At 40.3% G+C, this 16,081-nt stretch overlaps 1 protein-coding gene across 7 annotated transcripts in view; it reads right to left on the bottom strand.

Moving 5' to 3' along the window:
- LOC145361110 (voltage-dependent P/Q-type calcium channel subunit alpha-1A-like) overlaps positions 1-16,081 on the bottom strand; it is a 649,898-nt gene that overhangs the window by 152,235 nt on the left and 481,582 nt on the right. For all 7 annotated transcript variants that reach the window (XM_080216715.1, XM_080216708.1, XM_080216713.1 and 4 more), the window contains one exon: positions 14,000-14,106. In XM_080216715.1, coding sequence (XP_080072841.1) covers positions 14,000-14,106 — 107 coding nt within the window. The remainder of the gene's footprint in view (positions 1-13,999; positions 14,107-16,081) is intronic.

The raw sequence follows: 16,081 nt of genomic DNA, 5'->3' as shown, positions 1-16,081 counted from the left end.
CTGTCACCGGTGTAGGGGCAAATAACCATGGCAAGCTTTCACACCAATGTAAAACATGACTTTGGACTTCTGGTGATTTTTTTTTGCTCCTGTCACCAAACATAAATGCGAACAGAAAATCCCAGCCCAATAGTGGGAGCCCTGATTGATTCTCACCTTTTTTACAATGCCACCTTATTCTTATTTTGGTCTCAAATACATCCCCAATGCTCCATGGGATAAATAAATTCCCAGTTGAGCAATGAAGCACACAAAACAAGGAGGCTCACTGTTCGATCTGCATCGTTAGCCCATTTAAATAAGAACACAATAGGGCACTAAATTGGCTCCAATATTCTTTGGCTAGTAGGAAGGTGTTGAGAAATCAGAAGGTTACTAAATTCCAACTGCTATCCTTCTGTTGCAAATTGTGCCATCAGGTGTGAACATCAGATTAAAAGAGAATCAGGATCATCTGTGATGCACCTACAATTAACACCCATTGTCTGTTCCCACATGGATGGCCACTTAACCCCAATGTTAGCAGATGGTTAGTGCCCGAGGAGCCATGTGCCAGCACAAGTCAGTGCCTTCAGGAAAAAGGAGAAAATTAGTAAGTATAAAATAGATTTTTAAAAAGGAAAATGTGCTTTTCAGAATCCTGTACATGAGAACACATTGTATAAGATAGGCACATGATGGGGAGTGATAGGTATACACTGAAAAGAAAGGGAGGGAAAAATCACTACATACAGGAAGTGAATTCTACTTAGCAATTTGAACTTTGCATTAAAACATGCTCTGGAAAGCACTGAGTGTGTTTCTCAAGAGAAACAATCCACAGATATTGTGAGAATATGGATTGAAAAGGTTGTACTGAGGTCGGATAGGAGGAAGGGTTGTCTTGAAGGTTGGGCCGGTGGTTGCAATATATCAAAACATCCTTAAGCAAATGAACCAAACGTGACATCAGAAACCACGATTGTAACAAAGACTCTCTGATGTCACTTGACAATCTTTTAAGCAATTACTCCACATTGTGCATCCTTCATACAACGCTACACAACAATACAGTATATATAGAACTAAATTTAAAACCATGAAATAATCGCCCCTGCATAAACAGTACAAAAGTCATGTTTAAATCTCTTAGGAAAAAGAGAGGAGGGTTAGCATATCAATTATATTCAACTATTATTAGAATATACTGTTCCAGGAACGAAGAAAATAGTACATTAAAGATAATTGTTTCCACTGTGGTGAACATTACTCCAGTTTCTTTATCTCTAGATCACGTGAATGACCTTTATATTGACTGCCACTGCTATATTCTGCAGTCAAACACTATTGATATCAGGCCAAATCTTATTTGGCACCATACTATTTATATCTCTCAAGCCTCAGTTCTATGCAATCTGGGAAGGGAGTAAAAATGTCATTAGGCAATTCAGTATGTGGATAGCTGAGACCAGGGATAAGAGTCAGTCAATAATAGCAAGGAGGAGGATTATGGAGTGTACACATCCTGCAACATCCACATTTATATTCATAGATTAACCATGAATAAAGGTAGAAAAATTAGTTTGATGATGCTTTGTGGACAGAATCTTACTATGTACAGTGCCAGTATTATATACAGTGACTGGACAGAGAAGGTTTGGTCTGGTGCTATTTATATTCTTGTGCCTCAATTTTCTCTACAACCATCTCTGATGAGATGGTTGTCTCTCTCTAATGAGATGGTTGTCGAGAGAATGGCTGTTTAGGCAGGTTGACATTCTGAAGATGCTGGTGACTCTCTGGTACCTCCAAAAAGTGGTCAAGGAATAGCTTTACAGCTGAATCATGTGAATAATAGCAACAAGGAGGATTATGGAGTGTTGACTTGTGCCATGTCCTCACCCATGGAGTGTCCCTCAGGGGCCATGAGATAGTGAGCAGGACTGGGAGCCTAATCTGACTTTACACTTAGTGAATATTAACTCAAAAAACAACCATCATGTACACCTGGGACTTCCTTGATTTGTCTGGTATAGAACCCTACCAATAGGTCAGCATTTATTAATAAACCTGAGAAAGGCACCCACAGCACATTTCGTACTGGGCTGGAGTACTTACTATACATGGCAGATTAGGGCATAGGCTTTGCAATTTTCTGCTGAGTTCCTGCATTTAGTTGGGATAACTGGGTGCAGGCACTGGGCAGAAAAAGAAGTTCTTCCACAGGGGGAACAGCACCCTACCATGTTGTCCAAAAGCTCCAGCACTTGCATTATGAAGTCTGGGGATTGGAGTCAAGGCCTCAATCCACCTCAGTTACGAGGGAATAGGAATAACTGTGCATGAAAACACAAAGAATAGGAGTAAATGAAAAATATAAATGTGTGGCGGGGGGGGGGCAATTGTAAAGTTAAAAGACATAAATAAGGTCCTCTGAATATCAGTTAAATACTAATGAACAATCCGGCTCACAATAAATGTCTTTAATAAATCCCAGCGCCAGCTGCGTTGGGTGATTTACATTTCAGAGGACTCCTGATCTGACCCCAACTCCGGCGACGGCGGCTTCCTGTTGAGAAAGGTAAAAGCGATTTAAAGAAAAAAAAACATGAGCTATATAACGTCAGCGCCATGCTCACAAATGCAAAGTTGCCACGCTCCGTGCTCTGACCTGGCTGACCCCCTCAACATTCCTTCAAAAACTGCTGCACAGGAAAATTAATACTATCACTGTGGTTTGGTGAGTGGGGGTCAAAGCCAGTCACAGCTCCAAACAGAGACAGAGCTCCTCTGGGAACATCTATACCAAAGGGTCCATACTATGCATACTTCAAATAAATCACTATGAAAACACAAGGCATACTAATACTACTGAACCCAATCGATAGCCAAAAATTAAGAAACTTCATTGAGCCATCAATGGCACCCAGGTTCAATTCACAATAGTAACCAGGTGTCAGTGATGTATGTCTTCAGCTTGTAACATGCAGTGCCTACTGGTGCCAGGCAACAAGCTGGTGAGAGCTGGCATGAGCTGCAGATGGACAACATTGGCTATTTCTATATCAGCGTTCACTTATTTAGATTTGTCATTTGTCCTTATAATTTTCTGCATTTTTCCTGATGATGTTGACTCATGCTTGGGTACGATTTTATGAATGGTTCTAATTCACCAATACTCTGCTCACATGATTATGTGTGGGATTGGACAGTTCACAGGAAGAGTGGGCAGCAGCATGCCTAAACTCAATTCTGTCTGTTCTAGAGCAACTTTAGAATGTTCCCTCTCACTAATCCTCCATTAATTTCTATGCAAGTATCATATGGTAATAATACATGGTGGTAATACAATGATGGCATATTGTGTGAAAATAGCAGAAGCAAGATTTCTTATCATAAGTAACCGTTCGTGAATATGGGTAATTCCTTGTGACTCACAGGTGAAAATTGTAAATCTTGGGGATGACACGGCCACAAATTTTAAATACTGTATTCATGGAAAGGATTTTTAAGATAGCAACAAAGGCACCTGAAGAGGCGCAACTCATATTGTACAAATCTTTTAATAACAATACTGACGTTAATAAACTAAAATTAGTAAAGTTTGAACGATTAACAACTCATTTTTGTTTATTCTCCTCAATTTCTTCCCTCCTCTCCTACAGATACCAACACTCTTTGGGTTATGATCTCACAGGCCACAGGTGTCTTCTACTCCTAGACCAATTTGTGTTTGAACTCAGGCAATGAATGTACCAATGTGTCCTGCTGCCTGTTGACCTATAGCATTCAAGCAGCGCTTTTACTCACTAGGTCTCTGATCTGCGAAAAGTATAATTGTAAAGAAACACACCCCATATCTATTGTTTACACACGCTTATAATGGTAAGAGCACCACCCTCTGACAACCAAAAGGTATCCCAATTTTTGCTGTTGCTACTTCACAAGGTCTTATTGCACACTTCCTACCAGCCAGGTAAATTCAGCTAGTTATATCTTATTAGAGAACAACGGAGACATTCTTCACTTCTGAAAGGATGATGAAGGTCTGATGCCCAGCTAAGTGGAAAGTTACCTATGATTACTTGGCTTCTTTGCTGTTTGCTGCCTGCTGAAAAAAATTTGGCTGCATCAAATATTTATCCTTTACCAAGCTTCACCTTCAATAACAGCAATAGGCAGCTACTTCTGAGTGTTTTATGTGGGGTCAGGAAAGTATTGTTGGGCAGGCAATCACAGTGGTGTTCAAGTCCACATAAATAACATACTAATCAGAACAGGCTGAACAGACTAAGACTCTTTTCATAGGTTTTCATAGAATCATAGTGCAGAAGGAGGCCATTTGGCCCATCGAGTCTGCACCGACAACAATCCCACCCATGCCCTATACCGTAACCTCTGCTAGTCCCCCTCACACTAAGGGGCAATTTAGCGTGGCCAATCAACCTAATCCACATGGACTGTGGGAGGAAACCGGAGAACCCGGAGGAAACTCACACAGACATGGGGAGAACATGCAAACTCCACAGAGACAGTCACCCAAGACTGGAATAGAACCCAGGTCCCTGCCACTGTGAAGCAGCTTTGCTAACCACTGTGCTACCCGTCTTTTGCCTACAAAAATGAAAACTTGGGGTTACTAACAGAGGTTATTAAAATTATGAAGAGGTTTGATAAGTTAATGTAGATGTCTCCACTTGTGGAGAAGATTAAAACTTGTATCCATAACTATAAGATAGTCATCAATAAATCCAATAGGGAATTTGGCAGAAACCTCTTTATCCAGAGTAGAGATGACGTTGAACATTTTGTTGAACAGGAAATAAATATGAGGTTGATCAAGGAAAAGCCTAGTAGTTTTGCCTCTATGTATTCAGTGCCGGTTTCCAGTTCGGGTTTAGGAAGAATCCTCGTAATCATTTCATCCCAACATTGCTTTTAGGCTGTTGTAATGTAGAGTTTTCAAACTTTTCAGAAGCTATGAGTTGACAGAAAATCCTAGCTACCTGAGGATTTGAGAACAGCATTTCAGGAGATGTATACATTAATCAGGGTCAAGTGTTTTACTTTCATCATTACAACATGTCTAAATAAGAATAACCGGATAGTACTCAATTACAATTTAGCTGACGTTTGTAGACTCTCAACTATATTTCTCCTCTTAAGCTTGAGTACAGTGTGGAAATTCAGAACAGATGTTGTTAGATGATGTGTGGATGCACCCCACATAGATTGACATCTGAAGCTCAAGATAATCTTTGTTTAGTGGATTTTACAGTGGAAATAACCTAAATAGATTTTTATTTATTTAGAACTGAAATTTTATAGCACATTTCAATGTCCCACTTAAACATGTGCACATTTGGCTTATTGATACTTGGGGATTGATACTCATATGCTCTCATTCTTACCTGGATGTTAAGAAGCTTCACATTGTTGTTCAGATGAGAAGGTGGGAAAATCCAACTTCTTATGGATATTATTATTTCTGCTTCTCAGTTATCTACAACTGAGTGCACCTGAGTGTTAAAGGATCTCTCCTGTTTAGAAGGCTCCTTTTCCCCCCAAGTGGAAATTTGCTGGTTAGTGAAAAGGAAATTTGAATTGTTTTGGATACAATGGGTATACAAAACAGACAAAAGAAGAGAAATGCCAAAAAACAAGAGAAATCATAAAGCTTCTCCAATGGTTCTTCCTAAATGCACCAGGTTTATGATACAGAACCACAGAGAGCAAGAAGACATCAAATTGGAGTATTGGTCTGTATTGAGGTAGTTGACGTCAGCTAGTCCATCACTGAGTGTGCTCAGTGTCCTTAAAATAGTGAAAGCAAAAAAAAGAGCAAAAATTCTTGTTTCTGGTCAATGTCTGTATGACATGTATGAATGTGGATGTGGAGTGAATTCTTGAGCAAGGTCAGATCAATAGACTGCTGACACCTGCACTCCAAGCTCACACATGAATACCAACTATCTGGGTGAGATACCAGACAGTTTCTGGTATCCATACCCAAGCAACAGTCAGCACTTTTATGTGAAGAACAGAGTAAAAAAAAATGTTTTAAAACATATATTAGTGATAAAGGCTTGAGCAGTAGATAAAAAACCATATGTTTTATTCTGTGTGCAGGTCCATTAATACATTTTTGGCCTAGCAGTGCATTGATGCGTCACCACTTTTGTATTTCCAATTCATTATTCTAATGACCTCAAATAAACTATAGACAGGTTTTCTGATAATTTAATTCATTTTTGGATCCCTCATCATGGACATAACTTCAGACACAAAAATGTCACATTTTGGTGGCACTGTATTGAAATCTCACCAAGATAGGTTCAAGCAGCAAAACCCAATGTGTCGTGCACCAACATGCAACATGCATCTATATCCTTTGACAGGCAGACCCGGCTCTGTGCTATGTGTTATTTTCTTACCCATCAATTTGCACCATTTCCAAATGGGATCCATTACTCAATGAACGTGCATCATGGGATCACCTTCTTCCATAGCAACAGACAAGGAAGGTGATTCCAACCCAGCGCCTTTAGGACATGATTGGGACAAGTGATTTGGTATGTGCCAACAAATCCCATGAAATCTACACGTACCGTGCGCAGCATCATTTGTCATCCAAGGGTTGTCATTTTGCATAAAGTGTCCCGGAAGCAGTGAAAGCAGCTATTTCCGAGTGGATCCTAGCAATAGCAAATCACTTGTTCCAGTCATGAACAACACAGATGAAAAAATCCTATCATATCAGCGTGCAACAAGTCAGCTCTGGTGTAAAATAACAGGGACTTTTAAAATTTTTAACATTCAAAAATTTATGAAATCTTAATCGTCCAGGAGAGTTTGAAACATTCATATAATTTCTAGTTTAAATTTGTATGAATAATCATCAACTTGGAATGAATCATATTTACATTTAAGCACAGCACTTCATTACTTAATACTTTTTCTCTATTTTTCATCTGATTTCTTCCATTTTCTTCTTCTAATCTGACCACATCCTGCACTAGTCACAGACAAAGGAGTGGCTAAATAACATCTTCTCAGCTTCCTATTCTCTTTTCTAATTACAAGTGGAACTGACTTACTCCGATTTGTTCTCTCTCAATCCAAAGAAATCCATTATGATTGAGTAGCTTAATCTCCAGCCCTTCTTGATGGATCAATTGAAATCTGAAATTTATCAGAAGGATAAAGACTCTACCCCACTCAAAATGTTTTCAAGTAATTGCCAAGAATCATAGAGCGGTCGTAGTGCTAAAGTCCTAACTTTCCCCTTAAGGTCCAAATACACTGCCACATGATCACTATGGAGAAGGTTGTTCAGAGTTAATTTTTCAGAATTCACCCATTTAGAGGGATGGTAATATTTCAAATAACCCCCATTGTCCCTTAAATTATGTATACCTTCCAAATGAACTTTTCTATCTGGCAATCAATTCTATGTGTTAATCATCCTTGTGCGAAAAAGAATTTGCTGTGTCTATTTGTCTTACTCTGAAACTTAATTTAAAGCAATATTCCTGATTAATCTTTTCTATACAATAATAATAAATTATATGCTTCCATAAAACTACCTGCCAAATGCCTTCTTCCTAGCCTGAGAAATTAAGTTTCCCTTGTCTTTCCTCATAACTCAAATTGCTAGCTCTATGGAATACTCTCCAATGATCCTCACTGTGATTCTAGCATTACTTATTCTTTTCCAGGTCATCAAAACTTTCTTTCCTCCTTCAATCTTTCATTCCTCCTACAACATACAGGCTATTAAAACCCAAACTTCATGGAATGTAACTCCTTTATTTAGCTTGTCAACTTATCTTTCACTTTTCACTTTCACGACGTCCCACAGTATGGGACTTCTTCTTCAAATTGTGCAAAAGTCAATGTGTAACAAATATTTGAGGGTAAAGGTCTCAGATCCAATCAAGAGTTCTGATACATAGAAATCTGAGAATGAGAAACAGTCTGGAATTTGATCACTGGATGATTGATACTTGGAAGGCACAGCAGACTGAAATGCAATCGTAGGGTTTGAATAATTTTTATATAATAAAGGCTAGCAGGCAGTGAGTTACAGACAAACCAAATTGGCCTACTCCTGCTCCTATTTCTTATGTTCTTAAGAGTTTGGATCACATTGCAAACTTCTATAATTTACAAGAATCAAGTTACTTTGAAAAGTAGACATTCACAGGGTCATGGAGAAAAAGCAGGTAACTTAAGGAAGGAGTTAGGAGGGCTAAAAGGGATCATGGAAAGTCCTTGGCAAACAGCATTAAGGAAAATTCAAAGGCATTTTATACGTACGTAAAGAGCAAGAGGGTAGCCAGGGTAAGGGTTAGTCCACTCAAGGATAGTGGAGGGGATCTATGCAAGGAACCAGAGGAAATGGGAGAGATACTAAATGAATACTTTGCCTCAGTATTCGCCAAAGTGAAGAACTTGGTTGATGAGGACTATAGGGCAGGGTGTGTAGATATTCTGCGTTATGTCAATATCAAAAAGGAGGTGGTATTGGACATTTTAAAAAGCATTAAAGTAGGTAAGTCCCAGGCCTGATGGGATCTACCCTAGAATACTGAGGGTGGCATGGGAGGAAATTGCCGGGGCCTTGACAGAAATCTTTGTATCCTCACTGGCTACAGGTGAAGTTCTAGAGGAGTAGAGAATAGCCAGTGTTGTTCCATTGTTTAAGAAGGGCAGCAGGGATAATCCAGGAAATTATAGGCAGGTGAGCCTTATGTCAGTGGTAGAGAAATTATTGGAAAAGATTTTTGGGACAGGATTTATTCACATTTGGAAACAAATGGACTTAATAGTGATAAACAGCATGGTTTTGTGAAGGGCAGGTCATGCCTCACTGACCTGATTGAGTTTTTCGTGGAAGTGATGGAGATGATAGATGAGGGAAAGGCAGTAGATATTGTTACACATGGACTTCAGTAAAGCCTTTGACAAGGTATCTCATGGTAGACTGGTATGAAAGGTGACATTACACAGGACCAGAGGAGGGCTGGCAAGATGGATACAGAGCTGGTTTGCCGTAGAAGGCAGAGGGTAGCAGTAGAGGGGTGCTTTTCTGAATGGAAGACTGTGACTAACGGTGTTCCACAGAAATCAGCTCTTGGACCTTTGTTGTTCATATATATAAAAAAAATACATATGATTTGGAGGAAAATGTAGCTAGTCTGATTAGTAGGTTCGCAGGTGACACAAGAATTGGTGGAGTTGCAGATAGTGGACAGGAGTTCAGAGGATACAGCAAGATATAGGCCAGTTGGAGACTTCGGTGGAGAAATGGCAAATGGAGTTTACTCCAGCCAAATGTGTGGTAATGCATTTTGAAAGGTCCAATGCATCTAGGAATTATACAGTAAATGGCAGAATCCTTAGGAGTATTGACAGAGAGATCTGGGCGTACATCTCCACCGATCACTGAAAGTGGCAACACAGATGGATAAGATAGTCCAGAATGCATATGGCATGCTTGCCTTCATCAGTTGGAGTACTGAATATAAAAATTGGCAAGTCATGCTGCAACTGTACAGAACCTTAGTTAGTCCTCATTTGGAATATTGTGTAGAATTCTTGTCGCCACACTGTCAGAAGGATGTAGATGCTTCGGAGAGGGTATGGAAGAGGTTTACCAGGATGTTGCTTGATCTGGAGGATATTAGCTTTGAGGAGAGGTTGGATAAACTTGGTTTGTTCTCATGGAACAACGGAGGTTGAGGGGTGACCTAATAGAGGTTTACAATATTGAATGGCATGGACAGAGTGGATAGTCAGATGCTCTTTCCTAGGATAGAAAAGTCAAGTACTAGGAGGCATAGGTTTAAGTGGTGTAGAGAAAAATTTAGAGATATGTAAAGTAAGTTTTTTACACAGAGTGTGTTGAAGATCTGGAGCCTACTGCCTGGGGAGGTGGTAGAAACAGGTACGATTGCGACATTTAAGAGGCATCTAAGCAAATACATGAATAGGATGGGAATGGAAGGATACGGATTCCTTAAGTGCATACAGTTTTAGTTTAGGCAGGCATCATGATCGGCGCAGGCTTGTAGGGCTGAAGGGCCTATATTGTTCTTTGTAAGCGTGACTAATTGGATAGTTCTTCAAGTAATGGTAGAGGAGTTATGGGCTGAATGTTCTCCTTTCGTGTTGCCTCATTCTATGCAAACACAACAGATAGATTATTGCTTTGAAATTAATACATTACAGATTCATTATTTACTTTACTAAGAGGGTTTTCAATGGTCATCAAGGGCTACTTTTCATTGGCAGATAGTAACATTAATACTCAGGAACCCATGACTCTGATAAAATCACAAGATGTTTAGTAAGTAACAATAGCCAGGGTTTTCTGCTTCTCTACTTGCCAGTCTTGTGATTTTTCTGTCCATTTAATAAAAGGAAAATCACAGGTTGTCACATGCACAAATGGAAAGTCTCAATGACTTTCTGATTGGTTTGTGGGAAATCTACAACACCTTACAGCATACCAAACTAAACAAGGCAGATTGCCGGGTCAGAATTACTCAATGAATGTAAATCCATTCATGCAGAATTACCAAGTCATTATCCATTATTCATGAAGACCTCCTCATTTTCAAATGCATTTACAACATCTCTGCACAAAGTACCTTTTCCCTTATTATAAATGCCGAGATGCTGCTTACTCTAAATATTTCAGACAAAGCCTTATATGATCCTATAACTTGGTGCCAAAACTGTGGAGGAACAACACTATTCAGAGGGGTCACAGCCACAGGAGCAAAATTTTCAACTTTCATTCATCCCAATCCCCAAATAAAAACAGTAAAGATAAGTAAACAGTATGAAACCATCAATATTGGAAATATGAAATTAAATCACAAAAGGTACACAGCAGAAGGAGCACAGACAGATTATTATTGCAGGTTGGCCTCTGTATCAGAAGTGACACATTCAAGCTGGAGAATTCTGTTGTTCTCCCCTTCCTAATCTCTTCATTTTTCCGGACATGCTCTCTCATTTTCGTAAGTCTGGTAAAAGAGTTCTAATTATGCCAGATCAGATGAGTAGCCCCCACCCATACTTTTAACTTATCCTTTGCTTCTCAGGTGCTGACTGTGTATGTTCATAACTTTCTGCCTTTTATAAATACAATGCAAAGTTTATTTTTTTCTTTCAAAAGTTGGGTGAAGAAAATAATATGAATGAGAAACTGTTTTGGCGGTTCAGTATAATTCTCTGGTTATACTTTATAATGCGCAGCATTACAGACTGGCATGAGAATGCAAAATGGTACATGTTATATGAAGCATGTATTTGACAGAACTTGCACTGGTACAGGAATAATCTTGGACATCTCTTTTACTCTTGGGAAGAATGCAGTGACAAAGCAGTAGATAGTCAGCTAGCTAGTAAACACCATTCATCACTAACTCCAACTTCTTTCCCAACGGATACAAATGCATTATTTTAGGAAAGAGGGAGAACCAAGTTTTTGAAGTCTTTAACTTCCTCTGACTACTCATATTAGTGAGATAATCTCACCCATCTTCGGTGTAATACAACATCATAGTCCTATTCCAGTAACAACAAAACTACCAGGGAGTGACTCAAGACATCCAACTGGTCCAACTTGGGCTTGGACTGTTGATGACATGGCAAAAATACTGCAAATAATCTTGAGGGCACATTGCACCACTTGCTGGATAAGGTACCAAAAGATATACATGCCTTAGGGACCCTTTCATCCCTCCTTAAGTAGCTATATTCCACCTCAACATGGTCAAAAGCACAATTATCATGCCAGCAAAAAATAGCTCCGAAGAGCAGAAGGTCCTGGATGTGAAAGGACCACTTAGCCCAGTGAACCTAACACTCGAATTCATCCCGCCTAATATTTAACTGTAACTATAACTCCCCTAATAATGTTTTGGATACTAATGCCTTACCTCAGATTGTTCCAAATATCCTTTCATAAAGACATATTTTCTAAGGTCTGTTTTAAATTTATTTTCATTAACTTAAATATTAATCCTCTAGTAATAATGGCTTTATAGAAATAAAAGTAATAGTCACTTGTTCACCTTGCCTACATCATTTAATATTTCATATACACATCACTGAAATAATCTTTAACTATGTTCTTTCTGCATTGTAGAGCTTAAACTGCTCCAGATTTTTCTCAAAGCTCATCTTCTTCACAACTAGAATAATTATTATTCTTCTTTTATCTTCTCCAAAGCCTGCACTTCCTCTTTTGAATTGCAGTGGCTAGAGATATACACAGCACTCCGTGAACTCTGACCAACACAACATAAAACTTCATCATTAAGCGATGGATTTGTACCCCTATTTCAACAATATACGTTCATTAATTCTTCAAGTGAAGATACGAACATATTGGATTGCATATCGGGTTACAACTATGTCAGTTATGTACAGAAAATATATTTGTTTCTTGGATCCCTACTCAGACAGAATAGGAGCATCACAGAATGCTAAAGACACCTTAGGGCATTTGTTTCTGTTGATGGAAATGAGTAATGGCTGCATGGTTATAAGTGAAAATGACAGGACTAAAAGTACGGGGAAAAAAAAGGATATTTAACTCAAAAAAGGTGGACGTGGAATTAACAAAAAGCAATGGAAAGCCGAAGCAGCATCAATGGGAATATTAGAGAAATTTGAGTCCGATATTTTGAAAGAATGCTTCTAGTAATTATTGGTTCAAATGGACTGATCACATATAGTCCCAACCAATATTGAAGCACTTGTTGCAGTTGATCTCCAGCCTGTGTTACTACAGAAATGAGTTCAGAAATAACCTCTAAATTAAATTTACCACTTAGCGAGTTTCACAATTTTCAGTGTTTTCACAAGTGTATGTAATTTTATTTCTTTTTTAATCTGCCCACCTCAACATGCAAACATCCAGAAGCACTGGGAAGGAGCAAGAAATGAATGGGACGATACCCTGGCAGATAAATATGCTAGGCAACTCAAGGTAAGAGGAGAATGGCTTAATTTATTGTGCTAATGCTTAACTGAACATTTTGGCCTATTCCAATCCTAAACACGTTAACAAACGTTGGGTCCAATTGCTCTCTGCTGTGTTTGATTTCCCTTTCAATTTTATACGTTCCTCTCCTGAAGGTGTCATCTCAGGCTGGGTAGTTCTGTGGGCAATAGTTTTGCTTTGGTATCTCAATGGTCAGTCCTCCTGCCTGAGCCTGGACAGTGGCTGTCAGTAGGATACTTAGCCATGAGTGGTCATCACAGCTGAGCCTAACAACCAAACACATACATTTCCACCACAGGTCACTGAAAAATGCTTATGAGCTGAAACATCAGTCGTTCTTTTAAATCCTCCCTAACCAAAAAATACTAAAATCAACAGCCCCTGTTCCAAATATGATCAACAAACTCATGGATCGAGAGATGGAACCTTACAATTTCCAGGTTTATATTGTTCAGTACATTTGCTAGATGAGATACCAGGATTGGATCAATGATATTAGAACAAATGTGACTTTTGGCCAAATAATGTTTTGCGTATTTATGTGACAATCTCCTCCCTAGTATTTTAGTGAAGGTATTACTCCCATCATTTTCAATGAGTTGACACTGTTAAAATGTGGGAACCTGATGAGCTTTTATCCAATAATGTCATCAGCAGTATTTGTATGGTGTTCATTTTGTTTGTAATGTGCTAATTTTCCTAGCTTTTGTCAGAGGGACACTGCGCCTCATACATGTTCGAACATTGTCTGCCACCTCCACCCCCCCAACCAACCCAATATGGTACTGAACACTTATGAAAACTTAAAATTTGAGAACAGTTGCTAAGTACAAACAGCATGCATTCCATGTCCTTTCTCTGCAAGCATAGAGATACTAGCAGAGTGTACATACCATGTCTCTCAGTGAAAACTGAGACAAAATGAATGCGCTGCATACAAAGTTCTTAGGCAGCAGGACCTTCCAAGCAGGCACATGAGATCAGTAAGAAACTTACGTGAATGCAAAAGCCACTAGTGCACCGCTGACTACGATGAAATCCAGAATATTCCATAGGTCTCTGAAGTATGCTCCTTGATGCAGAACTAAGCCAAGGTCAATCATCTTTAAAAAGAATAAGGAAAGAAATAAACACTATGTCAATTTCACACTTTTGCCTGCACTACATTTCTCGCAAAAACGCTGACACATGTTGAGCAATGATGACTGCCCTCAATTACCTGACTCATTCTCCAAGTTTACGGCACGGTGGTTAGCACTGCTGCCTCACATTGCCAGGGATCTGGGTTTGATTCCCTGATTGGGTCACTGTCTGTGTGGAGACTGCATGTTCTCCCTGTGTCTGTGTGGGTTTCCTCCCGGTGCTCCGGTTTCCTCCCACAGTCCAAAGGTGTGTGGATTAGATGGATTGGCCATGTTAAATTGCCCCGTAGTGTCAGGGGGACTAGCTATGGTAAATGCATGGGGTTATGGGGATAGGGCTTGGTTGGGATTGTGGTTTGTGCAGACTTGATGGGCCTAGTGGCCTTCTTCTGTTGTTTATGAAGGGTGGCAGGCAAAAGGCGGGGAATTTTAGGCCGGTTAGTTTAACGTCTGTTGTAGGTAAAATGTTAGAATCCGTCATCAAGGAGGAAATAGCGAGGCATCTTGAGGAGAATTGTTTGGTAGAGCAGACGCAGCACGGTTTTGTTAAGGGGAAGTCGTGTCTGATGAATTTATTGGAGTTCTATGAGGATGTGTCTAGGGCGGTGGACAGAGGAGAGCCGGTGGATGTGGTCGGTCTTGATTTTCAGAAGGCGTTTGACAAGGTGCCTCACAAGAGGTTATTGCAGAAGGTCAGGGGACATGGAGTTGGGGGTAGGGTGTTAGCGTGGATAGAGGATTGGCTGTCAAATAGGAGGCAGAGAGTGGGGGTCAATGGGTGCTATTCGGATTGGCGGATGGTGACTAGTGGAGTGCCCCAGGGGTCGGTGCTGGGGCCTCAGCTATTCACCATTTATACAGATGATCTGGAGGAGGGAACCGAGTGTATGGTGTCGAAATTTGCTGATGACACCAAGATTGGTGGAACGGCAAATTGCGCGGAGGGTGTGGAGAGTCTGCAGAAGGATCTAGATAGGCTGGATGAATGGGCCAGGAACTGGCAAATGGAATTTAATGTTGGCAAATGTGAGGTTGTCCACTTTGGTTGGAATAATGGTAGGAAGGACTATTACTTACGTGGCGAAAAACTGCAGCATGCGACGGTGCAGAGGGACCTCGGGGTCCTTGTGCAGGAGTCGCAAAAACCCAGCCTGCAGGTGCAGCAGGTGGTCAGGAAGGCGAATGGGATGCTGGCCTTCATGGCGAGGGGGATTGAATATAAAAGTAGGGAGGTCTTCCTGCAGCTGTATAGGGCACTGGTGAGACCGCAGCTGGAGTACTGTGTGCAGGTTTGGTCGCCGTACTTACGCAAGGATATTTTGGCCTTGGAGGGAGTGCAGAGGAGGTTTACTAGGCTGATTCCGGAGTTGAGGGGGTTGAACTATGAGGAGAGGCTGAATAAACTAGGCTTGTACTCGTTAGAGTTTAGAAGAATGAGGGGAGATCTCATTGAGATGTATAAGATGTTGAATGGGATGGATAGGATAGAGGTGGAGAGGCTCTTCCCGCTCAGAAAGGACAGTAGGACTACAGGGCACAGCCTCAGGATAAAGGGGGAGTGGTTTACAACGGAGTTGAGGAGGAACTTCTTCACTCAAAGGGTGGTGAATCTCTGGAATTCTCTGCCCGTTGAAGTGGTGGAGGCTGCCTCGCTCAATATTTTTAAGACACGGGTTGATAGGTTTTTGATAGGCAAGGGGATTAAGGGTTATGGGGAGAGGGCGGGAATGTGGAACTGAGCCACGACAGATCAGCCATGATCTTACTGAATGGCGGGGCAGGCTCGAGGGGCTAGATGGCCTACTCCTGCTCCTATTTCTTATGTTCTTATGTATGATTGTATGAATTTATGCTGTGACAGTGAATGCTCGCAGACTGTTCTATTTTGAAGAGCATTACAGCTAAACCCAGTCCACTCACCCCACTAATCCCCCTA

The sequence above is a fragment of the Carcharhinus amblyrhynchos genome, chromosome 33 (genome assembly GCF_965287045.1).
Source record: "Carcharhinus amblyrhynchos chromosome 33, sCarAmb.v2.hapA, whole genome shotgun sequence".
Lineage (NCBI taxonomy): Eukaryota > Metazoa > Chordata > Chondrichthyes > Carcharhiniformes > Carcharhinidae > Carcharhinus > Carcharhinus amblyrhynchos.
Note: the sequence above shows the minus strand (reverse complement) of the source record. Positions and strands in the feature narration are given on the sequence as shown.